The sequence below is a fragment of the Lemur catta genome, chromosome 2 (genome assembly GCF_020740605.2).
Source record: "Lemur catta isolate mLemCat1 chromosome 2, mLemCat1.pri, whole genome shotgun sequence".
Classification (NCBI taxonomy): domain Eukaryota; kingdom Metazoa; phylum Chordata; class Mammalia; order Primates; family Lemuridae; genus Lemur; species Lemur catta.
In genome coordinates, this window is record NC_059129.1 from 132,263,130 (window position 1) to 132,288,790 (window position 25,661).

Sequence of the window (25,661 nt, forward strand, 5' to 3'; positions counted from 1 at the left end):
CGTTTACTCGGGTGGTTAAAATTTAAAAAAGAAGTGGGTAGAGAGACAGAGAGAGAAAGTGAGAACTCCAGGAGAAAACCAAAATCATAAGTTTTAATTCAGTAATTTCAAAAATAGCCACTGGAAGGTGTCTATTTTCAATCGAGACTACTCCCTTAAGGGGGTGTTCAGAAGACTATCTGCAAACGGGATCTTTTTTTAAGTTCTGTCACTTTTAAGGGTTAGTCCTTGTCCTGGATTTGCTCAGATTCTCGCGTTCTTTTTTTCTTTCTCTGGAATTCCATAGACAGTAATTAAGGAACTGCAGGCCAGCAGGAGGTCAGGGAGCCTTCCTCAGTGAAAACAGGGATTGTTGGCCATGCACAACACTCCCTTTTTTCCTTGTGGTGAATAGGAGATTTGCTTAGAGCTGATGACTTATGCCTTTCTTGCAAGTTATGCAGTTAGCAAGCGACTGGGGAATCAGTCAGCAAGCAGAAAGGAGCTAATTGAATCCAGTGTCTTCCCCTCTTTCTCTTCGGATCCTCAGCTGTGACGGCAGAGCCTGCCCGATCATGTAACTCCAAAGGAACATGTTCGAGGAGTGCCTAATCCTAATTTTGAGATTGCAGAGTTGACGCAACAAGAGTGAAGACTCTCTCCGAGTGGGGAGGGGGTGGGGGGGTACAGACGTCTTCAAAATTGCCCCTCAGGCCTGCTAAATGCCGAAGCCGGTAAGTCACTGAATGTGTTTAACTGGAAAGGAAAAAAATGCATTTTCTATTGCTTCAAGAAAAAGCTTTTTGCTTGCTCCTGCCTCTGATGTTTGTTTCTCTTTTTTTTCCCTTAAATCCCTCTAGATTTGTCCTCCTTCTTCCCCTGTATACTTCCTTACCTGGTAACTCTGAGCATTCTTGCCTGGTGTGTTCACCCAGTGATAATGTATAGCGTTTGGAAAAGAGTAGTGGATGTTATTTTGAGAATTTGAGAGAATGAGCATACATGGGCTGGAGCTCAGTTGTGAACAGTGGAGGCTTTTCGTGGGGAGGGCTCGAATTCAGACGGCATTGCACATTGCTTTTCGTAAGCCGACAACTGATCGGCTTCCTTCTCTTAACTTTAGGATTAATGCCACGACAAGGCAGACCTAGACAGTGGAAGCATGTATGTCTGATCATGCAACAGGTTAAAAAGAGATCATTGTGTGAATTTTGCAAGCAAGTACATTTCCGATTTCAAAGTACTTTTCAGAAATGCCCGAATATCTCAGAATGCTATGTGGCACTGAGGGAGATGAGTTGATTGAGTCTGGGTGTTAATTGTGACAGTGTGTTGAGTGTTTGGAGCTTGCGAAGCAAGCTGAGTGAGAGTGTTTCTGCAAAGGGCACGGTTGGAATCCTGTGCTCAGCATGGTCCCCAGCAGTCCCCAGAAGGGTCTAGTTGCTTCTTCCAAGTTTGGTTTAACCTTTATTACAACACATTACTACTGTGCCTGCACAAGAGTGCCATGCGGCTTTTGGAAAGCATTTGTTCTGGGCATCATAGTTGCAAGAGCTGTTTGTTATAGGGTTGAGTAAAGTATCTGTTACCAACCAGCAGTGACAGGCTCACGTTCAGCAGTGAAGGGGACGCTTTTAGTGAGATCCGGCACATAAATCTTTATACTTACAGATGCTATTCCTTGTGTTCCTTTTTTCTGATCATCCCGAATGTAGCTGTGTTATAAAAAGTTCTCCATGCTGGCTCCGTGTCTTTCCTATTAGAACATTGCAGATGTGTCAAGGATGCACTTGTTCCAAAAGAAGCTGTTAAGGAAAGAGGCTCCACCCTTCCCGCCGAGTGCCAAACGCGCCCCATAGGTTCCTCATTCAGCGCCCTGGCAGCCGAATGGTGCGCTATCTCTTTAAAGCAGCTATAGTTTTGTGCCTTGGCTTGGTCAATTTGTTATGGTTTAAAACTGTGGAGCCAGCTGTCTGCAATCTGATGTAATGTTGCTATGGAAACCAGAAATGAAACACTTAAGCATTCACCACAGAATTACTACATATAGCATTAGCCAAAGTAATTAAAAGTTGAGCCATATGGGCTTTCTGCTGGAAAAATCTGCAAAAGAGAGGCTGGAAATCAAATGTTTCTATTTACAATATTGTAAATTCACTTTTCCACATCCTTTGGTGGGATACGTTGCCTTTTTCTTTTGAAAGTTTGGTGGGGGGCGGGCTGTGCTGTAGAGATGATTGCGTTCACCTTCTCGTTTAGAAGATGACCGTATAAAAGTTTATTTTAGTGCTCAGCCCCGGGGTGACACCATCTCATATTTGAATGTGTCTGAATATATGCTTTTATTTTTTTGCTTTAGTTTGTTTAAAACCTGTTCTGTAATAGTTCTGAGCCTATTTCTTAGAATTGATCATTTATTTTATGTATAATACAGATTTTCTTTATATTCTACAAAGTTTTTTCTGTGGAAAGATTTCTTTTAAAATAGATATATATAATGTTTTAATTTGAAAATTATATATTTTTTTATGTTTCATTTTAAAAAATTTTCTCAAACCCCTGCCTCTGGTGGTATATTTCCTGAACAAAAAGATACAATATGTTATTTTCAGCATTTGGGAAGTGGCACATGCTTATTAAAAAGAGAAATATGAAGAATCTAAGCTTTACTCCCAGTTTAGGAGAAATGCATGCCATTTACAGCATTTTTGTGTTAAAACAGCTGGAGTGAATTTTTTAAAGGCAAATATTACGCGACTCATTTTTTCCTCTGGACTCAGGAGGAAGTGAGAAGTCAGCACCTCTCCATCAATAAAAAGCATCCCTGGGATACATTGTTGAACTCTAGTAACTTCTAGGCTGACCAAAGAGGAAATTTTCTATTAAAAAAAAAATATATATATATATATATACACACACACACAGACATATTTCTTGAATGACTTGGGTTTTATCTTACCCTTTTCTTCACATAAATTGTGCTGGATCTGTCTCGTCTAGTTTCCAAAACTGTAATGCAAAAGTTGTTCTTGGTTGCCATGGTTTGTGATTTGTCAATGGCAAACACCTCCAAAACCTTCATTTTTCTAGAAAAATAAAAAATAATATTAGTTCAAGGTTCTAAAGAGCTCATGTTTCTCAAAAATACACACGGAACATGTGAAAACAGTTAAATAAGGACCTGAAATAAGTTATTTTTCACCACAGTGTATCTGGGCAGAGGAAACTAGCACTTTGGGAGGGGCATTGCCTTTACGTCTGTTGTCCTGGTTTAACTATTTCGATTTCTCCCTGAAAAGTTCACTCTAATGCGCCTTTCCTACATATGACTTGTGTCTGTGGACTAAGATTTTTGTATTGTCTCATTCTATATCCCATTTCTCTTTTTATTTCTCCCCACTCCTTACACCCCCACACCCAAAGATACCAACAACCAACAACTTAGGTGTGGGGGTGAAATACACATCAATGATTTTCATCCTATAATATAGCTTCCTGTGCCTTGATTACAAACAATCTGTGCTTATTTCATTTTCACTTGATTTTAACAGTTTTTAATGTAAGGGTTAAAGACATATTGTACAGAGACCTTCTGTCATATATGTTGATACTTCTTGTGTTAAAATTGCTTGGCTTATTTGAGCTACATCAAGAAGTCAGAATGTTTTTAAATGTTTGTATATAATTCCGTGCACTCTGGGTTGTCATTCTGATTCCAATTACCCAGAATGAGGGTTAACCAGGTTCTCATTCCTCTGGTTGACCACTCCGAATGTTTCATCACGCATCAACAATTCAATCAAGTAAAAATGATATTCAAACCAGACAATACCAGTATGTATTAGGAGCAATACTTATTATTTATTTTAATTTTTTACATTTTAAGTTTTAGTCCAAATGCCCTAAGCATAATTGCCAGCATTTGATGTAACCTCCCTCAGCCATTACCTTTGGGTCCAGTTTCTATTCTTTATTACCAGGCAACCAGTAGTTAACTTTAATTATCAAATCTGCATGCCACATTTTATCTAGGAATTTTAGAGAAATTGGACCTAGATATTGATTCACTTCACAGAAGATGGAGAAGTACCCCTGTCCTGATGCCTTGTTGATGATAGGTTTATAATAAATAATCATAAGTGGGTGAATGATTTGCTGATCCCCAGACAGGGAGCATGTATAATGGCTGTATGCTGTGAGCTCCAGCGAGGACAGAGGCCAGGAAATGAGTTGTTTTTATCCCTTACAGAGTGCCGTGGTGCTAAGAAAATATTGGTAGACTCACACGTGCACCGTTTCTATGCCTAATTCATACAATCTCTGCCTCTTCTTCTCTTGAGCTGTTCTCTGCTAACTCTTGCTTCTCTATTTGATTGTCTGTAAAATTGGGATTAATGCAGGCTTTTCTTGGGGGAAAAAGTCTCCACATTTGACTCGTGTTCAGAGATGTGGTTTGTTTTTGTTTTCTGTTTTAGTTTGAGGCATTTCTCTCTCTACTATTTTGTGAACCAAGTTTGAGGAAATGGAGAGAGGGTTGTTGTCAGGACGTGCAGGAGGAGCTGGACTTGGTCCCCAGCTGCACAGGGTGTGCCGAGGCCGTGAGCTCGCAGGCGTGCCCCGGCACCCGGCCCGTGCAGCACGCTCGTTTAGCCGGAGACCTCTTTTGCTTTTTCACATTTTGAACAGATACGACAGAGGAAGCTGCATATTGAATGTTGGAGCTGACTTGGAAATGAAACCCTCATTTTGTTCACAAGGAAAGGATTGTTTTTAGCCTGGGTCACTGCTGCAGAGAGAGAATTTTTTTCTCTCTCTCTCTGTAATGTTTGATACTTGAGGGAAAACAGCTGGGCTCAAACATACTGAATCCCTGCAAAATGAAACGGGATGCTAGGGAATATGGACTGTGCTGTATGGCTGAAAGGTCAGCTTTTTCCCTTGTCTGTCTTGGAGGAATGCGAGGTCTGTCCTCACGCTGGCCTTGTGAGCCCTCGGAAGGAGCCGGGAGAGGCGGAAGGCATGGCTGCTATGTGGCAGACGGTCCTGACCAATGGGCGAGAAGAAGGCTCTTTGCATGTCTTCCCCTTTCCTGCCCTGCTGTTTTTGATTTTCGGGGAAGGACTGGAAAAAGTCAACAGGATTTTGGTTTGGAGAAGTAGTTGATGACCACGTTACACAGCAAGTCCTGATGGGCCAAACCACAGCAGCGTAACTGGAATCGCAGGGCCGGCCTTGGAGAGAGAGTCCTGCCAGAGTTCTCCTAAAAGAGGACAGGGAAGTAGTTGAAACAAATGTCCCACATGCCACTCGAGGGCAAGGGCGTGTGTTTCCGTGCCTAGGACCTAATTCTACACTGAATGGTAGAACTTACGCTGGTATGTGGGGCTTTGTAAACCTGTTGGGCAAATTTGTTGGTGCCCCAAGTTCAGCAACAGAGCTGCCAAGGTTCAGACTGGCAGCGAGGCCAGCTGCATCTGGCTGCAAGGGCAAGGCTCTGGAGCAATTATCTGATTAACTTTTCCTTTGTTTCTTTGCCAGTCAAGAGAACAATCGGATGATGAGACCGAGGAGTCGGTGAAGTTTAAGAGGTTACACAAGCTGGTAAACTCCACTCGCAGAGTCAGAAAGAAACTAATTAGGGTGGAAGAAATGAAAAAGCCCAGCAATGAAGGTAAAAAAGAAAAAAAATAAAAGCAAACACCACTGTGGTTGGTCCAAAGGAAATCATTTGGGGTCTGTTTTTCAGTAGAAAAAAAAAATACGATTTCAAGTGGAAAATGGATCGAGTTCTGGTGAAGGCCAATAGGATTGTGTCTGCGTGTTACAGGGCCTGCTCAGTGTGGTACAGAATGAAGGATCCTGGTGTCAAAAGCATTTTGGGTGCTTAGTAATTTAAATGTAACAAAGACGGGAAATGGCTACTATATGACAATGAAATGTTCTCAAGGTGTGGTATAGCTTTAATTATGAGCTTATACCTTTTTATATAAACTTTATAACTTTTTGTAGCATAAGCCTCCACTCCCGAAAAGGACTCTAGTTCTTGCTCAGTGAATTTAGTCCAAATTTGATATACATACATCTCGAGCAAACATCTCATAGTCAAGGCACTTAATGTCCCTTCAGATCTCTCCGAGATGATTTGTTCTTCTTGTAAACAGTCTTAGGTCTCATTTCAAATGGGCCTTTAAGGACCTGCAATTCTAAAGGGACGTTTAAGAGCTATATGGCTGGGTTTAGCCAGATGAAACTATAATGTCAAAAGAGACATCAGCTTAGATTGATTGAAATGAATAGTGAACCTTTCAAGTATAGTTATGCTGGTTTAAATCTCAACCACACTCATCTCTCTTGTTAATAATGTGCATTTGCAGCATCTTATAAATCCTCCCCAAAAAGATAAAATAATTGAATAAGATTTTTCTGTTTGGAAAATGATAATACATGAATAGGAAAAAAATACTAGCGCATGCCTTTAAGAAAAAAATGCATGTTACTTGTTAAAATGTCACATCTACATTGTGAGGAATTTCAAAATTTTAACATGGAGGTTTTGAAATTATTTTTGTAGGGGCCTATTTGTTATGTATAAATAAAATTAAACCATGTAAGGAAATGAACTTCCTCTTATTTGCAAAGGGTTTGTTATTATTGCTGCTTTTTATTTTTATTTGTTTACTGTTATTTATTGGTTTAAATCTCCTAGAATACTATGGAAGGTAAGGGGGTTACTATGGGACAGTAGGAGCTAGGAGGGAAAAGATGGGGGGGAGGCGAGAGAGAGAAATGAGCTTCTCCTCCATCCCCCCTCCCCTCCACGGTCACCCAGGCATCATCATAGCTCATTGCAACTTTGAACTCATGGCCTCAAGCAGTTCTCCTGCCTTGGCCTCCCAAAGTGCTAGGAGATATCAGCTTTATGGCTAATTTGATAAACTTAGGGTTGTCTTTAATTCCAGGGTTTCATTTGGGTGTTCTTTTTCGTGGTAATAATGTTTACTTTGGATGCGGTGCTGATTTTACATTTGGCTGTTTTGATACCTGCCTGGCAGTCGTGGTTTCCACAGTACAGAATATACCCCTGATTTTCTCATACCGTGGCAGCTCTTACTGAAATCACACACAGAGTGTCAGTTGGTGCTGTCAGGGAGAACCATATGGAATTGTCAGCAGTCAACCTGAAGGCACAGTCCAAAACAAACCTCATGCCCACTTGCCAAAATCAAATCTCAAATGTAATGAATAGATTGCTGTGTCTTGTCCATAACTGAGATAGAGTGGGTGAAGTACCCAGTGCTGGGCCTGTCACCCATTGGGCCCTTCCCACATGATGGCCATGTGCACTAGAGTAACATGTTTAAAATGACATACATAGCTTAATTTGCATATTTTTGTCAGAATAAATCAATCCAATGATCTCTGAGAGGCATAGTTATAAATAAGAAAAAATGTACCAAAAGAGGTAACTCTAGGGTAAAAAGTAATAACTGTATGGACTTCTGGCTCTGAATTTTATTCCATCTGGGCATGAATTAGGTTTCACTGATGGATGATGGACTTAGCTTGAGTCCCAAGTTACAGTCTGGTGTCTGATATGTCAGCAGCTGAGGTGCCACTGGCCGGATTGTCCGTATCTCCTGGACAGGCCTCAGGTGTGTGTGTGTAGCTCAGGGCATCTGCTTTGACTGGCACTCCCTCCAGCCCCTACATAATAGAACTCTCTGAGGTTGCTCCCTGGCAAAAGAACTGGTACGCGGGTGGGGCTCCCTTGGTCCCTGTTCTTCCGGCAAAGCAGGAAGAATTCACACTCCCAATAATAACCCTTCCTCCCGGTGCCCTTGAACTCACAAAGAGTTGATCCTTTGACTTCCCGCATGCATGCCTGTGCCAATACTACATTGTCTGCATGGTAATTACCATTTATTCTGAGAGCATTCCATGAGCCAGGCACTCCCTAAACACTTTAGATTTTATACTCCCTTTTAACACCACCCTCAGAATAGCCACCAGAGGCAGGCAATTATACCACCCTCATTTCACAGATAAGGAAGCTGAGATGCAAAGAGGCTCAGTAGTTTATTCCCAGTCACCTAGCCAGCCAGGGAAGGCCCAGAGTGACGCCTGGGCAGCCCGGCTCCCCCCAGGAGCCTGTGTGTCCACTCTGCTCCCACCTCTTCTCTTCCCCGCGAGCTCTGGAGCCCTGGAGAAGCCAGGAGAGTCCTGGTTCTTCACTTGATCTCACTCTTGTAACTTGGGTTTTGAGTTTCTATCATGGCACAAATGGCCCTGGACAATTTTTAATACAGGCCACATTGGTTCCCTTTCTTTGCCCATTTCTGTGTCTCTGCCCCAAAAGAGACACTCTTCCATTGCTCTGGCTCAGCTGTACATGGTCATGAATCATCGGCTTTTATACGCAGCATTTCAGCTGATTGAGGACCTTTACATATCTCTTTACACGTAACGTTGTCCTCATGGTAGCCTTGCCAGGGATACCATGTAAGGGTAGGCGTGATTGCAGGTGACGCAACAGAGGCTCCAAAGAAGGAAGGAATTGCCCACGGTCATGGTGCTGCAGTCTAGCACATGAATCCACATTCTTGGCAGTAGCCCACATCCTACCTCTCTCCCCCTGCCAGAATCACCTTACTTTGGTGTTTGGGTCTCAGCTGACTAAAACGGATAAAAGTCTGTCATGTGAAGCAAGTCACACCAAAGGGGATGGATAGTTGTACTTTTAAGTCAGAGGGATGGGAGAGGTGATGCTCCAAATCCAAGGAATCCAGGTCCAGGCTGGGATGTCAGGCCGAGGGCCAGGCACAGACAGAGGACCTACAGTGCAGAAGCCCTGCTCTCGGCACAGGCCTTGCAGCTACTTGGGAAGCACTTGCCACTTTTCCCTTCTACTCCTTACTAGGGGCAGACTTTCCAGAACCGGAAAATAGAGCCACACACATCATGGGCAGGCATGCACCAGCTGCGTATAGACCCAGGTATGACACAGAAGCATTGGACTCTCTGATGACAACTTCAGACACAGAGGCCAGAAGATGTCCAAGCCACTGCTAAGTGGCAGATCTGCAGAATTTCCAGGGTAGACCCACCTGGCTTCCCTAAACCCCCTTAGGACTGTGGGTGGATAAGGGCCTTTGCACGTCTGAGTGCACACCTTGGCTGAATGTAAAGCCGTGACCACGTCCGACTTCTTTTATCGAGAAACCTGCTGTGGGGCTGCCTCTGCCTCCAGCCTGTGCCGTGGCTCAGCCACTTCCTCCTGGCAGTGGAGTTTGGGCCGTGTCTAGAAGAGGTGGCCATTTTTACTTGTAACAACATAAAGACCCTTGGTCTCCCCACCTGATTAGTATGGTGTCCTGAGGAAGGAATAGGAAACTTCCATGATATCTGTTCACAACCTCTGGGCAGACGAATTCCCCTCAGGACCCTGGACCCTGCTTTTAAACACTCCTGAGAGATCCCTGGACAGTTCTGCAGTGGACTTTGGACTGGACCTAGTTTTGAATGCATCTCCTTCCCCACTTCCCCTGCCGCCTACCATCTCCTAGACATGAATGTGAACTTGATCTTGGGCTGTGTTGAATAGTAGCCGGCCCCTTTTCTTTGTATTCGTAACTGCAATTCCCATCAGTTGGAACATAAGCTCTCTTTAGAATTTTAAAGGACTGCTCCAGTTCCAGCCGTCTCTCCCCTCTGAAATGAGCCTTCCTCCCCCTTGATCTCTGACATTTAACCACACTAACCGCACACTGGCACCCTCGTCCCTGCTGGCATATTTAGTGCCATCCTTCTGTCCCAAGGAACTGTTTCTTTTTTCCTCTTCACAACTCAGCCAGGGGAAAGCTGTGTGGCTCAAAAGTTTCCCTCTAATTAAAGGGCCACGGCCAGTGGGGATCGCTACACCCACAGTTTGACCTACTTCTTTGCTCACATCTGTTCACATAACACATCCAGAAAAGAACTCAGTTTTCCTGCCAGCACGTCCAAACCTTTCCACTGGGCTCCGGAGGGCTTGGCCGCCACCTGGGTCCAGTGAGGGTTTCACGAGCTGGAATCCTTGAGCCGAAGCAGGACGCTCGATGGAACTGCCTGCGTGTCAGGGGCCTTAAATGCCCTTGCAGCTTCCTAGCAGGGCCTGAGTGGAATATCCGGCCAGGATCACCCAGTTCCCTAACTTTCTGTGTTTGGCCTGTCAACACGAGATCATTGGTCAATCACGTCTGCAAGATACAACCTTTTATGTTGCTTCACCCCACCCAAGCTCCTTTGGAGATTTAATCACTTAAATGGCATATGTACCAATAAAAAAATCACTGTCAACCACATGGCATTCATCACTCTCCAACTATAAAAAGGCACGAGAGCCAACATAAAGGAGGGCCTTTGAGAAAGGGGAAAGATTCAGATTCCTAGCTTCTGAGGATTGCACTTAGACACTGGCGAGAAATTACCTTGAAATGCTGAGGCATATCGTGATCATGACTGGCTTAGATTTTGCAAATGGCATTTTCAATGGGTCTGTGGAGATGTTTGGTCTACAGAGATATTTAAAGAAGGAGAAGAAAACACATCTGAAACCTTTTAACATTAAGCTTATGTGAAACTATGCATTCGCACAGTTTATTTTCGTTTTTATGTGCATCTTTCGGTGGGAGCCGGGTTTATGAAGAGGGTGATGCTCTGCGGAGGGAGGTCATTGTGGTCTCTGTGTGGACTAGCTCGTTTTTGGCAGGGCGGGGAGTGTAAATAAGGTTGTAGGAGAGAATGCAAAGCTTGTGCTCACAGGGGACTCTGTGTTGGTTCCCCTCCAGGTGGGGAGGAGCACGTGTTTGAGAATCCGCCGGTCCTGGACGAAAGGGCTGCCCTTTACTCTGGAGTGCACAAGAAGCCATTTTTCTTCGACGGCTCCCCTGAGAAACCTCCGGAAGATGACTCGGACTCTCTCACCACGTCTCCGTCGTCCAGCAGCCTGGATACCTGGGGAGCCGGCCGGAAGCTGGTCAAAACCTTCAGCAAAGGAGAGAGCCGGGGCCTGATTAAGCCCCCCAAGAAGATGGGGACGTTCTTCTCCTACCCAGAAGAAGAAAAGGCCCAGAAAGTGTCCCGCTCCCTCACGGAGGGGGAGATGAAGAAGGGCCTCGGGTCCCTGAGCCACGGGGTAAGTACGGATGGCGTTTGCTTCTATGACAACAACCGTCGCAGGCACCACCTTCTGGTGTCCCTGGAGGAGGTTCAGAGTGTCCGGAAGCAAATCCGCTTGAAGAAAACGGATACTAATTATTCCTGTTCCAGAGCTTTTCTCTGCCAGCGTCCCTCCAGAAAAGGCGTCCCGAGCAGCACCTGTGACCTGCAGCTGCTCCGGCAGAAACCCAAAGGGGGAGGCAGCTGCGGCTTCCCCAGCAGAAGGGTGCGCGGGCGCTCCGCCGTCAGCGAGTTCAATATCACCTACGTGGTGGAGCGGAGTCTGTACAGCCACCTGAACCTGACCCAGCTAGTGCGGCCTGCCTCAGACAGGACCCTGAGCAAGGCCGAGAAACAGGACCTGAGGCGGTGCTTGCTGGAGGAGGAGGAGGAGGCAAAGAGGAAGTGGGCTGCCACAGTGGACCGCTGTACTAAAAGGGTTCTCTTGAGAATCCACCAGAAGTCTGTGAGTCACAAAGATGGCCCTAGGACGGCCTTGTCATTTCTGTGATGTGCAGTCAAGCATTATGGCCTTTCTTCGGGGGAGCCTGGCTTCTTCCTCCCTCCTCTCTTTCTACTCATAACCTCAGGGTCCATTCCACCGTCCCCTGGCATTTCGAATCCTGCTTTCACGTCGAGGTGGCCTTTCCTCCTTGTCCATTTACCCCCTTGCCAGTTGGTGCTGATCCAGAGGGGAGCTTCCAGGGCCCGGGGTGGGGTTTGGCCGCCTGCAGGAGCTGTCTTGGTTCCCAGCCATCACGTTACTTGACCTCAAAGAAGCTGATGCAAAACAGACGGGCATTTCGCCCTTGAAAGAGATGCTTACTCTTTCAGTTAATTAAAGCAATAGGAGCTCGATCACGGAAAGTCTGTCATCATCACAGTCACCAACTGTGTGATTCGAAAACATTGCAGAGTACACTTCTTGTATGAGTGGGGCAAGCGGAAAGTGTGCGAATCTACCCATAAAGAAAACATCAGAGCTCTTTTGTTTTACTTAAGTTTATTCAATGTTCTTATCCTTTTAAACAAATGAATTGGCATTTGGAGATGTCTCCCACTGCTCTGTGGGTTCTTCTGTAGAGAGCAAGGAATAAAGTACTTACTTTCACGTAGCAGAATGTTTTTCAGTTTTAAGACCACATGATCAGAGACCTAGTGAAATTTATTTTCAGGGCATGACTTATTTTGAATTCCAGAATATAGGTATTTTGCCTTCTGAAATTCCCACCTTTTAGCTTGTACAATGGCCTGTATAAAATGGTGCTGAGTGAAGAAGAGTGTGGAGTTCCTGGCCCTGCTGCCCTCTGGCACGTTGCTTAATCCACTTGGGACAGCCAGCTGTGGGCTCGTTTTAAAGATCTGAAAGGATAGGGTATGCTTCCGTCACAGAGTTCCGTCACTTTCATGAATAGGATGTTCTTCCCTAGACGATTACTGTTATTTAAATTCATTCAATCAAGTCCTGCTTTTGTGAAAATGAAGACTGACTTGTCAGTGCCAACCTTAAAGTGACCTTCTCTGATCCAAAAAGATTGTTAGGTCCTTCCTAACCCTTGGGTTTTCCAAATACTTCCACATGTGCTGACTTTCTTCCTAGATCTTATTTTCTATCTTTTCACATTTCTATAATTCTTACAACACTTTTAATACGATTAGTATGTACTAGAAACTTTTCCTCTGGCTCTGCATCATGGCAACAGTTTTTTGTTGGTTTTGTCTTTATTTTAAAGTAGCAGAATTCTCTTTCTCACTCATTCAGGCTCTGGTCTGCTGTGACCCACAGATCTTTTGTAAAATACCAGTCTTGGTATCATTTATTCTTTTACCTTCAGAAGCCTTCCGCCCAGTTCATCTGCCTTCGTGCGTTTTGACATTACCTTGGTAGAACAGATCCACTTCTCTGTTAATTGATGGCTCACCTCTGTGAGTTCAAATCATGAAATGCTGAGAATTTATCCATTTTGAGCACCTTGAGTGGCTCATGTGCCTCTGGTATTATTTATTGCCAGATTAGTAAGATAACTTCAGCAGGACTTTCTCTCTAGAAGTTATATTTCTGAGATTTGTGCTAATTAACATTGTGGGCCAGTGATTAATTCTTCACTGACATTGAGTGTGGACATTTACGCAACCTATTTCTAAGCACCAATCTCGCTGTCCCTCCCACCTCCACGCAAGCTGGTACTATGTAATCTCTGTCCCAAGTATCAGTCTGAGACTGAGTTATTTTTTAGGTACTGTGAGCTTGAGGCAGTACTGGACAGTTTTAATACTTGCTACAATAAGCAGTCAATGCTGAATCAGAAGTTTGCACATACCTTTTATTGTAAGTGCAATTATGTAATCAGGAAAATAAATTTTAATTTTCTATATTACCTCGAGAATGTAAGAGCAAATAAGTGTTTTTATAATAGAAAGAGAGCTCTTTTTTTCTTTAAAAAAAAGATTAATCTTACTTCTTTGCTAAGTTTATTTTAAAAAGTTCTTTTCTATTCTCCTTGTCATATATTTTCTTCATTTTATCCAAAAGTGTCCTTTAATCTTCAACCTTGATCTTTTGTCTTTCAAAAATGCCATATTTGCTTGATGACACCTCAGGGAAATGATAATGCTTTGTATCCACTGGAAGTGGTCACTTGTCATTGCTTTTTATTTGGTCATTCAATTTTTGTTTGGGAGAACAGACATGCATGACATTTTGGAATTTTGTCCATTTTCAAATTCAGTCCCCCTAAAACATGTTTCCAACTGCATGACCATTCCATTGACTAGTGCGCCTCATCCCAAGCATCTATCTAAAATGTTTTTATAATTATCTGTACAGGAGATGTATGCACTAAAAAAATCTTCATCTAGGTTTCATTTGTTTACATCATCAAAGTCAAAGACTGGTTTATTTACTTTTACTACTCTCTTTACAATCCACGTTCTCTTTTGAAGGAATGGTGCTTCAAGAACTACTTGATCTTATAGAAAAAATTGGAGATTAATTCAAGCAATATTCATTGTTATATTTTTTGTCAATCCTCCACTGATAAAAAAGAATCAGTTCCAGATAACTTAGCATTTCACTGGGAGAGATTTTAGTTGGTAGTTAAAATCAGTCTATTCTTTAAGCTTTTCATTTTAGGAATAAATGCATACACAGGCATATGAAAACATAAATGAGCTTCTAATTTACTGCAGTTATGGTTTCCACATAAATTTTTTGTCGGTTATTTCATATGCATCAGAAATAACGTGCTGGGCTCCAGCATTGCAGTGGATGCTGTAGTTTAAAGCAGGATGTATGTGCAAAAGCCATAAAGTGATCAGGCATCTGGGTGCCATACTGTGTCTGTGCAGCCCTGAGTCACAGCAAAGGAACTAGAATCAAATCACTGATTTTGCAAGAATGAGCAAACTTATTTGGCATTATAAGCTGGAACGGGAAAGTCAACGTTAAAAATTAGCCTTGAAGAATAGTCATAAGACGACTTGCTCCGGCAGGTGATTTGGTGAGTGTTTTGTGTAGAAAGGTCTTTCTCTTTTTATAGAGTAGATATAGGTCCAGTTAAGTCAGCTATAAAGGAAATCAGATTCCCATTGATATTTAACATACAATTAGGGTAATGACTGCTGGAAAACAAATCAGTATTAGGTTGTTTAATACAGCAGCAACAGCATTGGTGAAGAACAACCGATCTGTGATATCCTGATAGTGGTTATCCTGAGATGTCTTCGTCATCTCCTGCCTGGCCCTCCTTTTTGCTACAACTGCCATTTCTCACTTTGTGGCCCATTCCTGGGATGCCCTGGTTTTACAATTGGACCCCCAGACTGTAAGGCCCAGAACAAAGCTACAGCCGTTAATTTGCATATTGTAATGTTGACTAAGACTTCAATATAACAACTGTCAGGGCGAGCTACCAAATTCTCAGTGTAGCCTTAAAGAGAGGTAATGGGAGAGACCCCCATTCATGGAGTGTGTGCCCTGTGTGAGACAGTGCTGCGCTAGAAGTCTTCAAGTATATGATGTCAATAGTAGTTTACTCATGAAGAATTCAAAGCTCAGAGAGTTTCAGTACTTCACCTGTGATCACACAGCAAGTAAGTGCAGAACCAGGATTTGGGTCTATATCTGTGTGATTCCAACAACCTAGGCCTTTTCCTTCTACTCTCTTAATTCAGTTAATTAATATGTATCTAAAGTATATTTATTTTAAATAAGCAATGCTTATAGTATATGTTGTGATTTTCTGTTCATTTTTTCCATTTAATAGCTGGTGCTTAGGGTTCTCTATAAAACTGGTAATGTAGAATGGTAAACCCCAAACCTGCTGTTCAATTTTTATTACCAATTTTCAAAAAAGATAATTTGTTATAACAAAATTACAGTGCTTTGGGGGAGTAGGGTGGTCATTGAGTGGATTCACTAGAAAAACAACAGCAAATTTGAACCAAGTTCTGCAAATAAAAAAAAAAAAAATCACTGAAATTTAAGCAGTTCCATAAAGTTAGAAACAAACTAAAAGGACAGTGAAGTTTTCATTCTGTGTAACATCAGCATTTTTCCCATTGAAATTAAAGCGGTGGTCAAAGACAGTCATTGAATCAGCCTTTTTTCCTGGGCAAATGTGGTGTCTCCACTTCATCCACTGTGAGAAAAGGGGTCGTCATTAATTAAGTGGGGCAGTGAGATGGGAAAGTTATCAGCGTTTTTGGCTAGGATGGGGAAGCAACGAGTGAGTAATCCTCTTGGCTTGATTGGACTACTATAAACATAACCTTTTCTCCCCCCTTCTCAGCGATTTAAAACTAAACAAAACAAAATCTGTTAGAAAATCTTGCTGTTGGTGTCAGAGCTGTAGAATTTCAGATCCGGGTTTCCAAAACCGTGGAGCACATGGATCCTCTAATACAAATCCCTCCGTTTTTACTGCTGTATGTAGCTGATATTGAGGGGAAGTCTGTGCTAAGAGACAGGAATCTTACAGCACTAAACTTGTGTAAAGTTGTGGAGGTTTTCTGGGTTTTCTTTGGGGGGTGGTGGTGGTAAATGGTTGGTTTCTTCATGTTAAGGGGGTTAAGGGGATTGTGGACCTCTGGTGTAGGCAAAGTTCCAGTGGCCTCTGAAAGGGAAAAATTAGTGACACTTCCTTATGACATGAATCATGTGGTTTTTTTTTTTTTCTCATCATTTCTTGTTTTCAACTTTCATCCTTTACACATATTTGTGATTCAGAGCTGTCCTCCAAATGGGAAATGGGTTGGTGCACTGCCTGCTAACTTAAGCATAACTGAATTATTTCTGCCCTGCCCTCTCTTTTCCATAGAGAACCTGCAGTTTTGGAGGATTTGACTTGACAAATCGTTCTCTGCACATTGGCAGCAATAGTTCTGACCCAATGGTGAGTAAATGTCAGAGGAAAGCAAAAGATTTGGATTCAAACAGTGTGTTTGACGATAGTTTCCCATTTGCTATGTTTGAGAGTGGATACTGGGTAATGTTTTCCTTGGTAAACCTTAATCATATTTGGAAAGCAATCCTATTTCACCCATCTTAAAGACTCTCCTCTGTACCATGTGGAAGGAATGATGACCACTCTGGCCACCACCTCCCTCCTGAAAGTAACACAGTTCCTTTAAGGCTTTTGTTTCCAATTTTCTTCAAGTAACAAGTCCAGATGAGTTTGGCTTCTCTGGTCTGAGTCATTTGTGCACATGGTCTTTTTTTCACGCTATTTGCAAGCACATAACTATTACACACATAGTGCAACAGGCTGGAGCCCTGTGATTTGGAGACCTAGAGTCTGCATTAGCATTTCAAGACAATCAGTCTTACCGTGGGCCCAGTACTTGGCCCTGAAGGGCCTAGGCCTTTGTGATCCGTGGTGTTCTGGAAAGAACCCAGTCCCCCTGGGGCCAAAGCAAACCAGACCCTCAAGGCCAAGGTTGCTACCTTCTCAGACCTGCTTCTGGATCATAGTTTAGTGACAGACCACCACTGTGGTGCACAAGTTTTGTTCCCTGAAATTTGCTTTCTCAGGCCCCAAGGCTGGAGGTGAGTCTCGTACACAGTTTTGCTTATCCCTTATGTATTTTGTCTTGAAACTGTAAAATGAGGATTTCATGCTTTATATTTGTTACGATCATGGGTTGGCTAAAATACCCCTCTGTGATATAGATGAAGTGTTTGAGAATTTCTTGGAAGAGAATTAAGCTATTTTATTTGAATATCAAGTTTTATTGATTTTTAAACCAATAATTTTATGTAGTCCATCTTTTTAGAAAATGAAAGTATGATTTCTTTTCCTTTCCCAGGGGAAAGTTTTGGGTTTTTAAAAAATTTTTTCCTAATGCAAAATTGAATAAGAGGAGACCACAATCTAGCTTGTTAGGAGAAGGGAATTTACACTCTTAGGGGTTGACCACACGGAGCCGTGCAGTGACAGAAATCCAATCAGATGTTGTATTTCTAATGACTGAGCTCTCACCATGTGTTCTTCCCCCTTTCCTCGGGCGACTCAGTGGTATTTCCCCCTCTTCTGCCACACTCCTGGGGTTACATGAACATTGGTTCAAGTAAATCACTCTTTGATGAAATGCAGTCCCCCTGGGTGTTTAAAATGATGGAAGAAATAAAACTGGGCAAGAATGTACTAAGATTAAATATAATAAAAAATGACTGATATCCTACTTTGAACAAACAAACAAGAAGCCCCTTCCTTAGTCAATAGGTTTTAATTTTTAATCAAAGAGATGAGAAACAGCACTGAGTTAACATGAGAAAAACTTGAAGATCTTGGAGAATGCTACTATTTTGCTGAGAGCTAGAACATTAATGGTTTGAATAATAAAACCTGTTTCTGGGCTTCATTTTCTGTGACTAACGGGACTTGGAACATTCTGTTTTACAGGGTAAAGAAGGAGATTTTGTGTACAAAGAAGTAATCAAATCACCCACTGCCTCCCGCATCTCCCTGGGGAAAAAGGTGAAATCAGTGAAAGAGACAATGAGGAAAAGAATGTCTAAAAAATACAGCAGCTCTGTCTCTGAGCAGGTAAGAGCTACCTAGCAGAAAGCCCCTGGGTTCTTCCCGACAACAAGGAAAGCCGAGGGTGACTCGTCTGAGATTTTAAGTGGTGCTTTTAAATGGTGCTAAATATGTATATTCCCTGGCATTAACCTACTGCAGGACTACGCTTTGTTTATATGGATAAACATTCAATTCAACAAGGATTTGTTAAACACTGCTGGTTGTTCAGGCACGGTGCTTGGTGCTGGGAATATAAAATACAGTCTCTGCCTTGGCCTCCTATGGACAGACAAGAGGAAAGACGCTCATAAAGAAAGAATTATCCTTTTGTGCAGTAAGCACTAGAAATTTCAGCACAAAGGAGAGATTTTACTTTCTAAAATATCTCTTGCTACAAAATGGATGTCACCAGAGTCAAACCTAAAAAAGTTTTCTGGACAGCAGAGTTGCCGAATGTAGCATAAATTGTTCTAGAAGCACATAGCCGGTCTGAGAAGTAAATTTAGAAAGTACTTCCTGGCCACTGGACTTCAGTAGTAATCACGTTTCTGAGGGAGATGTTTTTACTTAACTGGCCCTATCTTAGCCATTAAGATATCACTGGCCGGGTGCAGTGGCTCACACCTGTAATCCTAGCACTCTGGGAGGCCGAGGCGGGTGGATCGCTCGAGGTCAGGAGTTCGAGACCAGCCTGAGCGAGACCCCATCTCTACTAAAAATAGAAAGAAATTATCTGCCAACTAAAATATATATATATATATAAAAAAATTAGCCGGGCATAGTGGCGCATGCCTGTAGTCCCAGCTACTTGGGAGGCTGAGGCAGTAGGATCGCTTAAGCCCAGGAGTCTGAGGTTGTTGTGAGCTAGGCTGACGCCACGGCACTCACTCTAGCCCGGGCAACAAAGTGACACTCTGTCTCAAAAAAAAAAAAAAGATACCACCGAATTGATTTTTCCTCCCCTTGTTCTGTAATTTCATTGCTAGAAATATGACCCGTTTCTGTCTTAATCGCATGGGTGGAGGGAATAAAGACACTTGGAGTGCGGGGCCTCGAGGTCATTTTGACCATTAGATTTTCAAAACACTCTCCTCTGGCACCTTTGCAGTAAGCTTTGTGGCCTGTTGAAGTCCCCATATATGAGCTGGCTGTCTGCTTGAAATATGTAGGGGATGCTGCTTTATCTACCAAACAAAACAGCCGGGAAAGCAAACATTGTTGCTCAGCTGCTGCCCTCTGGTGGCCAGAGTGAGCTCACACCAAGCACCGCCCTGTGTGAATTGCTGAACGCCGCCAGCCAGCCAGCCACTGCGCTTGGATTCAAACAAAACCTGGGGACAGCTTCAGTTTATTACAGTGTTTCTCATGGGGGAGGGGAGATGGGAGGCTATGATTTTAAATCCCCCACCCCCCCGCACGAACCACGGGGCAATGTCTAGTGTTATCTGTGATAGTCATACTGGGTTGGAGTGAGGGGCATGTTACTGGCATCTAGTGGGCCGGAGATGTGACTAAATGTCCCTGCATGCATGGGATGGCCCCACAGCAAAAAATTCCCTGCCCAAAATGCCAGTGGTGTCCCTGGCTTGCTAGACCTGCAGGGGAAGTCTGGCCTGCCTTCAGTGCGTCTTCACCATGATTTTTTTCCTTATTCTTTTCATTTTCTCGTCCCTGTGAGTGAAGACATGATGGTGATTCTGTGTTTCTGCCTAGCACTGCAGTAAACTGTGCACACACTCCTCTGTCGCTGACAGCCTGCCAGAGAAAGAAATGCCACTAATTCAAAGCACTTTATTAAGTTTGCTTTTACCCACAATTGAAGCAGCCACTAAAAGCCCTTATAAGCTTATGTTCCCAGCAATTTTCTGCTTTATGGATCATGAGCATAGAATTTTAATGTCATTTTGAGCATTTTTCTATAATTTTACTACCTTATAGCAATCTTGTATTGTTAGTGCTCTGTTTTTTGTTTTTTTTTTTTAAAGCAATCATTTCACATAAGGAAAAAAAAAAGAAACAATTGATCGTTATAATGCTTTCTGGAAAGAGAAAATTAATGTGAGATTTTGTGTGGTTTACAAAAAAAACTTTAGTAAATATATCCACCATTATGGTAGTGATTTTTGTTTTCTCCGTTCCTGCTATATGCCCAGAACCTGGACCAGTACCTGTTCTTGTAGGTAATCAATAAATAATGTGATGAATAAATTAGCTTTTTAAAGCATTTGAGAACATATATCAGAGATTATCTATTTAGTACTGCTCTTTTTCAAAATGTGTGCTTTTCCCAGAATCATTACAAAAGGTTTTAAATGGAAAGATCACTTATTTCATGATTCAGAAAGGAAAAATGGAATTTTTTTTTTAAGGAATTCATACTTTACAGGTTCAGTAACTTCTCAATAGTGGCAACTCTGTTTATAGTTGTTTTTGAGGCTGTTTGCTCACTTTCCTTAAATGTAAGGCTCAAATGTGTGTTGGATCAGAAGCTGTCACAGCCGTGGTCCTTAAATTTGTTTGCAGGGCAGAATCGCATTAAAGCCCTTCTGATGACTCAGCACCATGCAAATAACAGGTTTCCTTTAGACGGTTTTGTGCTCACGTGGCCATGCAGTATGCCAGGCACTTTTCTATCTTGGCAAGTAAACAATGCTCACTGCAAACTTTTTGAAGTGTGATATTGTCTATAGATATAACACCGCTAACCAAAAGCATGTTATACTTATATGTGCAAATGAGAAGCTGCTGAGTTGACAATACCACCCCAAAAAGTGAAAGTACCGCTGAGTCACTGCTGTCAGCATTCTGATCTGAAAGAGCCTTCATAGCTTTTTACTAACAACACTTAGATAAAAAGTGAAAGAGGCTAAAACCGTAGAATAATATATGGAAATTTTATTATAGACCGAAAATAGAATTTTTCCTGTGTATCTGGGGCTTAGGTTGGTATTACTTTAGTGGATTTAATTAATTTGTATAAATGGAAACATAAGAATCTGGCCAATTTTTTTTTCAAGGAGTATACTTTTTTAAGTGTGTTTCCCTTTAAAGTGGATTAAATACCATCTAATAGTCCTTCCAGATATTACATTAATAGTGGGTTGTGCTTAATCTACATTTGAAGTCCACCCTCGTTCCTGGACTGTTGAATATGCTAAGAGTCTCTAAGCCTTTAACCTAAATATTTTGTCTGTATGGTAGATAGATTTTTCTCGAGATTTTACAAATATCTATTTGAGCATGAAAAATAATTTTTGAGTGCTTAATAAATAGTAACATGGCTTAGAATTAAACATAGCTTTAACATTAAATAAGGATATAGGTTAAAAAGGAGGAGAATATTGGTTATAGAATCCAATATGGGTATAAATATTGATTTGATTGGTTTAGCTGAGGACTAAATTGCTGAGAATTACAAAATAACAGCTGTCCACTCTGATGAAACTTACTCTGTTGAACCCTTTTCAGGACTCTGGCCTGGATGGAATGCCCAGCTCTCCTCCCTCTTCACAGCCTGACTCTGAACACATGGAGAAACCCAAGCTCAAAGCCGGGGGTTCCGTAGAAAGTCTTCGGAGTTCTCTGAGTGGGCAGAGCTCCATGAGTAAGTCTCATTTATAACTGTAGATGCTTTTCTTTGAAGTTTAGATCAGACATTTACTGAGTGCCAGGTTTGGGCAATTCAAAGATATCTAAGACCATGTTCCAATCCTACGGTTGCTACTAGAGAGTCAGACCTGCAAACTCTCCAGACTTAGAATGGTAGTTGTTTAGTAGTGGACATACAGCAGTGGCACAAAGGGGGGGGGTGACTAATTTTCATCAGAGAAGACAGGGAGAGCATCTCAGAGGAAGGATCTGGGAGGATCTGGGAGGATAAGCCAAGGTGAGCACGAAGATAACCAACAAAATAAAGGGGTGGGGAAGGGAAATGTCGTTGATGACCAATGCTGCGCAGCTAGTTCAGGGCCGGTGGTGGTTGGTGTTGGCCAAATGATGTAGGGGAAGCGACCACATTTAAAGCCACCACTTTAAGTTCTTACCCTGGGGCAAGTGACGTGACCTCTCTGAATTTGTCTCCTCATCTGTGAAACGGGGTGGAAGTCAAGTGCGTTGCAGATGGGAGCCCGTGAATGGCAAGGGCAGTCTGGTGCCCAGTACCGCAGTGTCCTCTGTCAGGGAGGCTCCATGTCATGTGGGTAACTTGCTGTGAGTCCCCTGTCCAAGCAGGGGCTTGATGAGGGGTAACAACCAGAGAACTGGCGGCTGGGCCTGGCTCCGGTCCCGACACGGTTGCAGCCCACGGCCTCGGTTCTCTGGGCCCTCGTTGGCTGATCGGCAATGCCTTCCATACCTCCCAGCTTTGCCGTGTGGGCAGTCTGCGTTCACCCTGGTTCTTCCTCTTTTTTCCCATACAGGTGGCCAAACAGTAAGTACCACCGATTCCTCAACCAGCAACAGGGAAAGCGTCAAGTCGGAAGACGGTGACGATGAGGAGCCGCCCTACCGGGGCCCCTTCTGCGGGCGCGCCAGGGTGCACACCGACTTCACCCCCAGCCCCTACGACACAGACTCGCTCAAGCTCAAGGTATCTCCCTCCTGGCCTCAGAGCCATGAACTGGGCTATTACGGTGCAGACGGGACAATGTCTGTCTACCTTGATCCACTGGTCTCTGCAGTGAAAAACAAAACCACAAGGCAGCCAGTGGTTGAGGCAGGAGGGTCTTGTGTTAATCCCCCTGTCGTGACCGCCTCATCCACGGCCCTGTCCTCTGACCTCAGCTTCCCTCTAGAATTCCTGTTGCCTCTCCACCCTTTGGTTTCTGTGTTTTCTCCATCTAAAGAAAGATGACTGCGTTCTCTGTGTGAACAGAGGTATTTATGCAGGACGGATGGAGTTCCCCAGAATGCATACAGCGGTCACAGGACAGCTGATTTTAAATCCCCCCGTGCTGCTGGCACGGGGCTGGTGGGAAACACCTTCTCCAAGGAGTGGGAGCGCTCTGGATGGGGGAAGGTGTTCAGGGTGCTGGGTGGCAGCTTGGCTAAGCACCAGAGACGCCCCAGGCACGCCTGGTCCTGCAGGTAGGAGGGTGGAGGGGCCGTGACCTGGGGCCAGTCAGAAGTGCCCCGTCTGGCCCCTGCAGCCCTGCCAGTCATCTCCTACCTGAGTAGCTCGGGAGGGTGACTTGTGGAGCCCTAATTTTGGCCTTTGTAATGTTTTCACATCTGCGTGACTCATGCATCTGACTGATTCATGATTGGTGCTTAGAAACGTACCTAATGGAAAGATGTTTGCTCTCTGGGCCACAGAAAGGAGATATCATTGATATAATCAGCAAACCACCCATGGGGACCTGGATGGGCCTGCTGAACAACAAAGTTGGCACGTTCAAATTCATCTACGTGGACGTGCTGAACGAGGATGAAGAGAAGCCCAAGCGCCCCACCAGGAGGAGGAGAAAAGGAAGACCACCCCAGCCCAAATCTGTGGAGGACCTCCTCGATCGGATTAACCTGAAAGTCAGTCACTTGTGTTCTTGTCACACGTTGCCTTTGCCTCTCCCAAACTAAGCAAGTGAGGGCACTTTTAGAGTGAAGCAGGGGTTGATCTATGTTGCCCAGTAAGGGGGGGGTCCATTGCTCCTTATGATGAGTATCCATTCTTCTACAGAAATAGCATTATTCTAGCCCTGGCCTTGACCTCAGCTGTGGGTGACAGCCTAAGCCTCAGGTCACAATTCCTACTGGAAGGGCTGTAAGCAAAGCCCCTGATGCTCGGCCAGTGGCCAGCTCCAAAGGGGAGCTCCCACCTCTCTCCCACCATCACTCCCAGCATCTAGTAGGGTTGGGGTACGGTGGTGGATTTCTGTTTCCTCCTGGCAAAACGCTCTTGCTCCTCAGAGGTTCACGGGGCTTTCTAAGTTGGATTTTAATAGCTGTGTAAATGAAGGCAGAGTCTCCTCCCCTGTGGGCCATGTGGAGTTAAAGGAATTAGCTCTTATCAAGGGCACAGTTATAACGCAAGCTAGCAGAATCCATCACAGCCTGCGATGTGCATCTTCTTAACCCCTGATTAATAAAACGACCCTCCTGCCTGCTGAGCTGGGGGACTGGAAGGTACAACATATATCACAAATGATACTTGCTGATCTTTCAATTAGCATACAAGTGATGATGGGGGGAAGCATGGGGCTTGGAGGCACACTGGTGGTGTGTCCCACAGCTGGGCCAGTTAACCCACCGCTGTCTCCTTTCTCCCTCTCCCAGGAGCACATGCCCACTTTCCTGTTCAATGGATATGAAGATTTGGATACCTTCAAGCTGCTGGAGGAGGAGGACTTGGACGAGCTAAATATCAGGGACCCAGAACACAGAGCTGTTCTCTTGACAGCAGTGGAGCTGTTACAGGAATATGACAGTGAGTCCCACCCCACGCACAGGTGGTCCCTGTCAGATCAGCCAGGTGCTTCAGTCACCGGCAGGCCTGCCGGATGCTGCCGACGTGTGCTTAGGTCCCTGGAGTCACTCACTGGGTCCTGCTCTTTCTAAAGCCAAGGTCAATTTCATATTATGTCAAACAGCACAAAGACATAAATTCCCAGTGCACACATTCCTGTTAATGTGGGAGCACAGGAAAACCTTACTTCCCACTGATATCTTTCCTGGTGTGTTTCTAGGTAATAGTTGAGGATAATGCTGCCCCAGCTGTCCAAGAGAATTGAATTATGGTTTTGCTAAGAAATGAGTAGACTCCCCCTTGGCTACTACTGGGATGTGCAGCCTTCAGCAGGCCATTAGGATACCTGGGCACAAAAGTGACCGGCCAACTGGAAGTTTCTCCCCCAGCAAAGGGTTAATTAACTTCTCAATGCACACAAGGAGTTTTTTTCTCATCAAATAGATTGGTTATTGAATAAATGAAATTCATCAGCATCCGTTAAAGAAGAAGGAAATGGCTCCCTGAAGTGAATGTGTAGCGCAGAGAATTCTATATTGATGGGCTTGCAAATTCCCAACCTGAATGACAGCTTATTTTTACAGCCTGTGAACAGAATTATCAGCGAGCTCAGAGCTTCTATGGATTCGTTTTGAATACACTGTATCCTTTGCTCCATTAACCCAGTCTTATCTTGCTCTTTATTCTTCAATCTGACATCAGAAATATTCCTGAAATCATTCTTCACGAGGGGAGTATCCTTTCCAGTTATTGAATTCAAATGTATTTTCTTTCAAGGGTTCTGCTTCATGCATATCAGTAGCTAATAGCATCTCTATCGCTAAAAGACACACCAAAACCATGGTTAATGGTGGGAAAAAAATTACACATTACTGAATGTATCAGGCCCAAGAGACACAGAAGCAAGTGCGTCATTAGGTTAAATTCACTTCTGCTAAAGAGGCACTCCCTCTAAATTAACTGATAACATAGAGGAATACACACCATTAAATAGATGTCTAAGC

At 43.5% G+C, this 25,661-nt stretch overlaps 1 protein-coding gene across 1 annotated transcript in view; it reads left to right on the forward strand.

Annotated features, from left to right (window-relative positions):
* The window catches only part of SASH1 (SAM and SH3 domain containing 1), a 166,784-nt gene that overhangs the window by 125,703 nt on the left and 15,420 nt on the right, over positions 1–25,661 (forward strand). The window contains exons 9-16 of the mRNA XM_045544547.1: positions 5,518–5,650; positions 10,806–11,152; positions 16,494–16,568; positions 18,078–18,221; positions 21,666–21,801; positions 22,616–22,785; positions 23,511–23,720; positions 24,468–24,618. Of these exons, the coding sequence (XP_045400503.1) occupies positions 5,518–5,650; positions 10,806–11,152; positions 16,494–16,568; positions 18,078–18,221; positions 21,666–21,801; positions 22,616–22,785; positions 23,511–23,720; positions 24,468–24,618 (1,366 nt within the window). The remainder of the gene's footprint in view (positions 1–5,517; positions 5,651–10,805; positions 11,153–16,493; positions 16,569–18,077; positions 18,222–21,665; positions 21,802–22,615; positions 22,786–23,510; positions 23,721–24,467; positions 24,619–25,661) is intronic.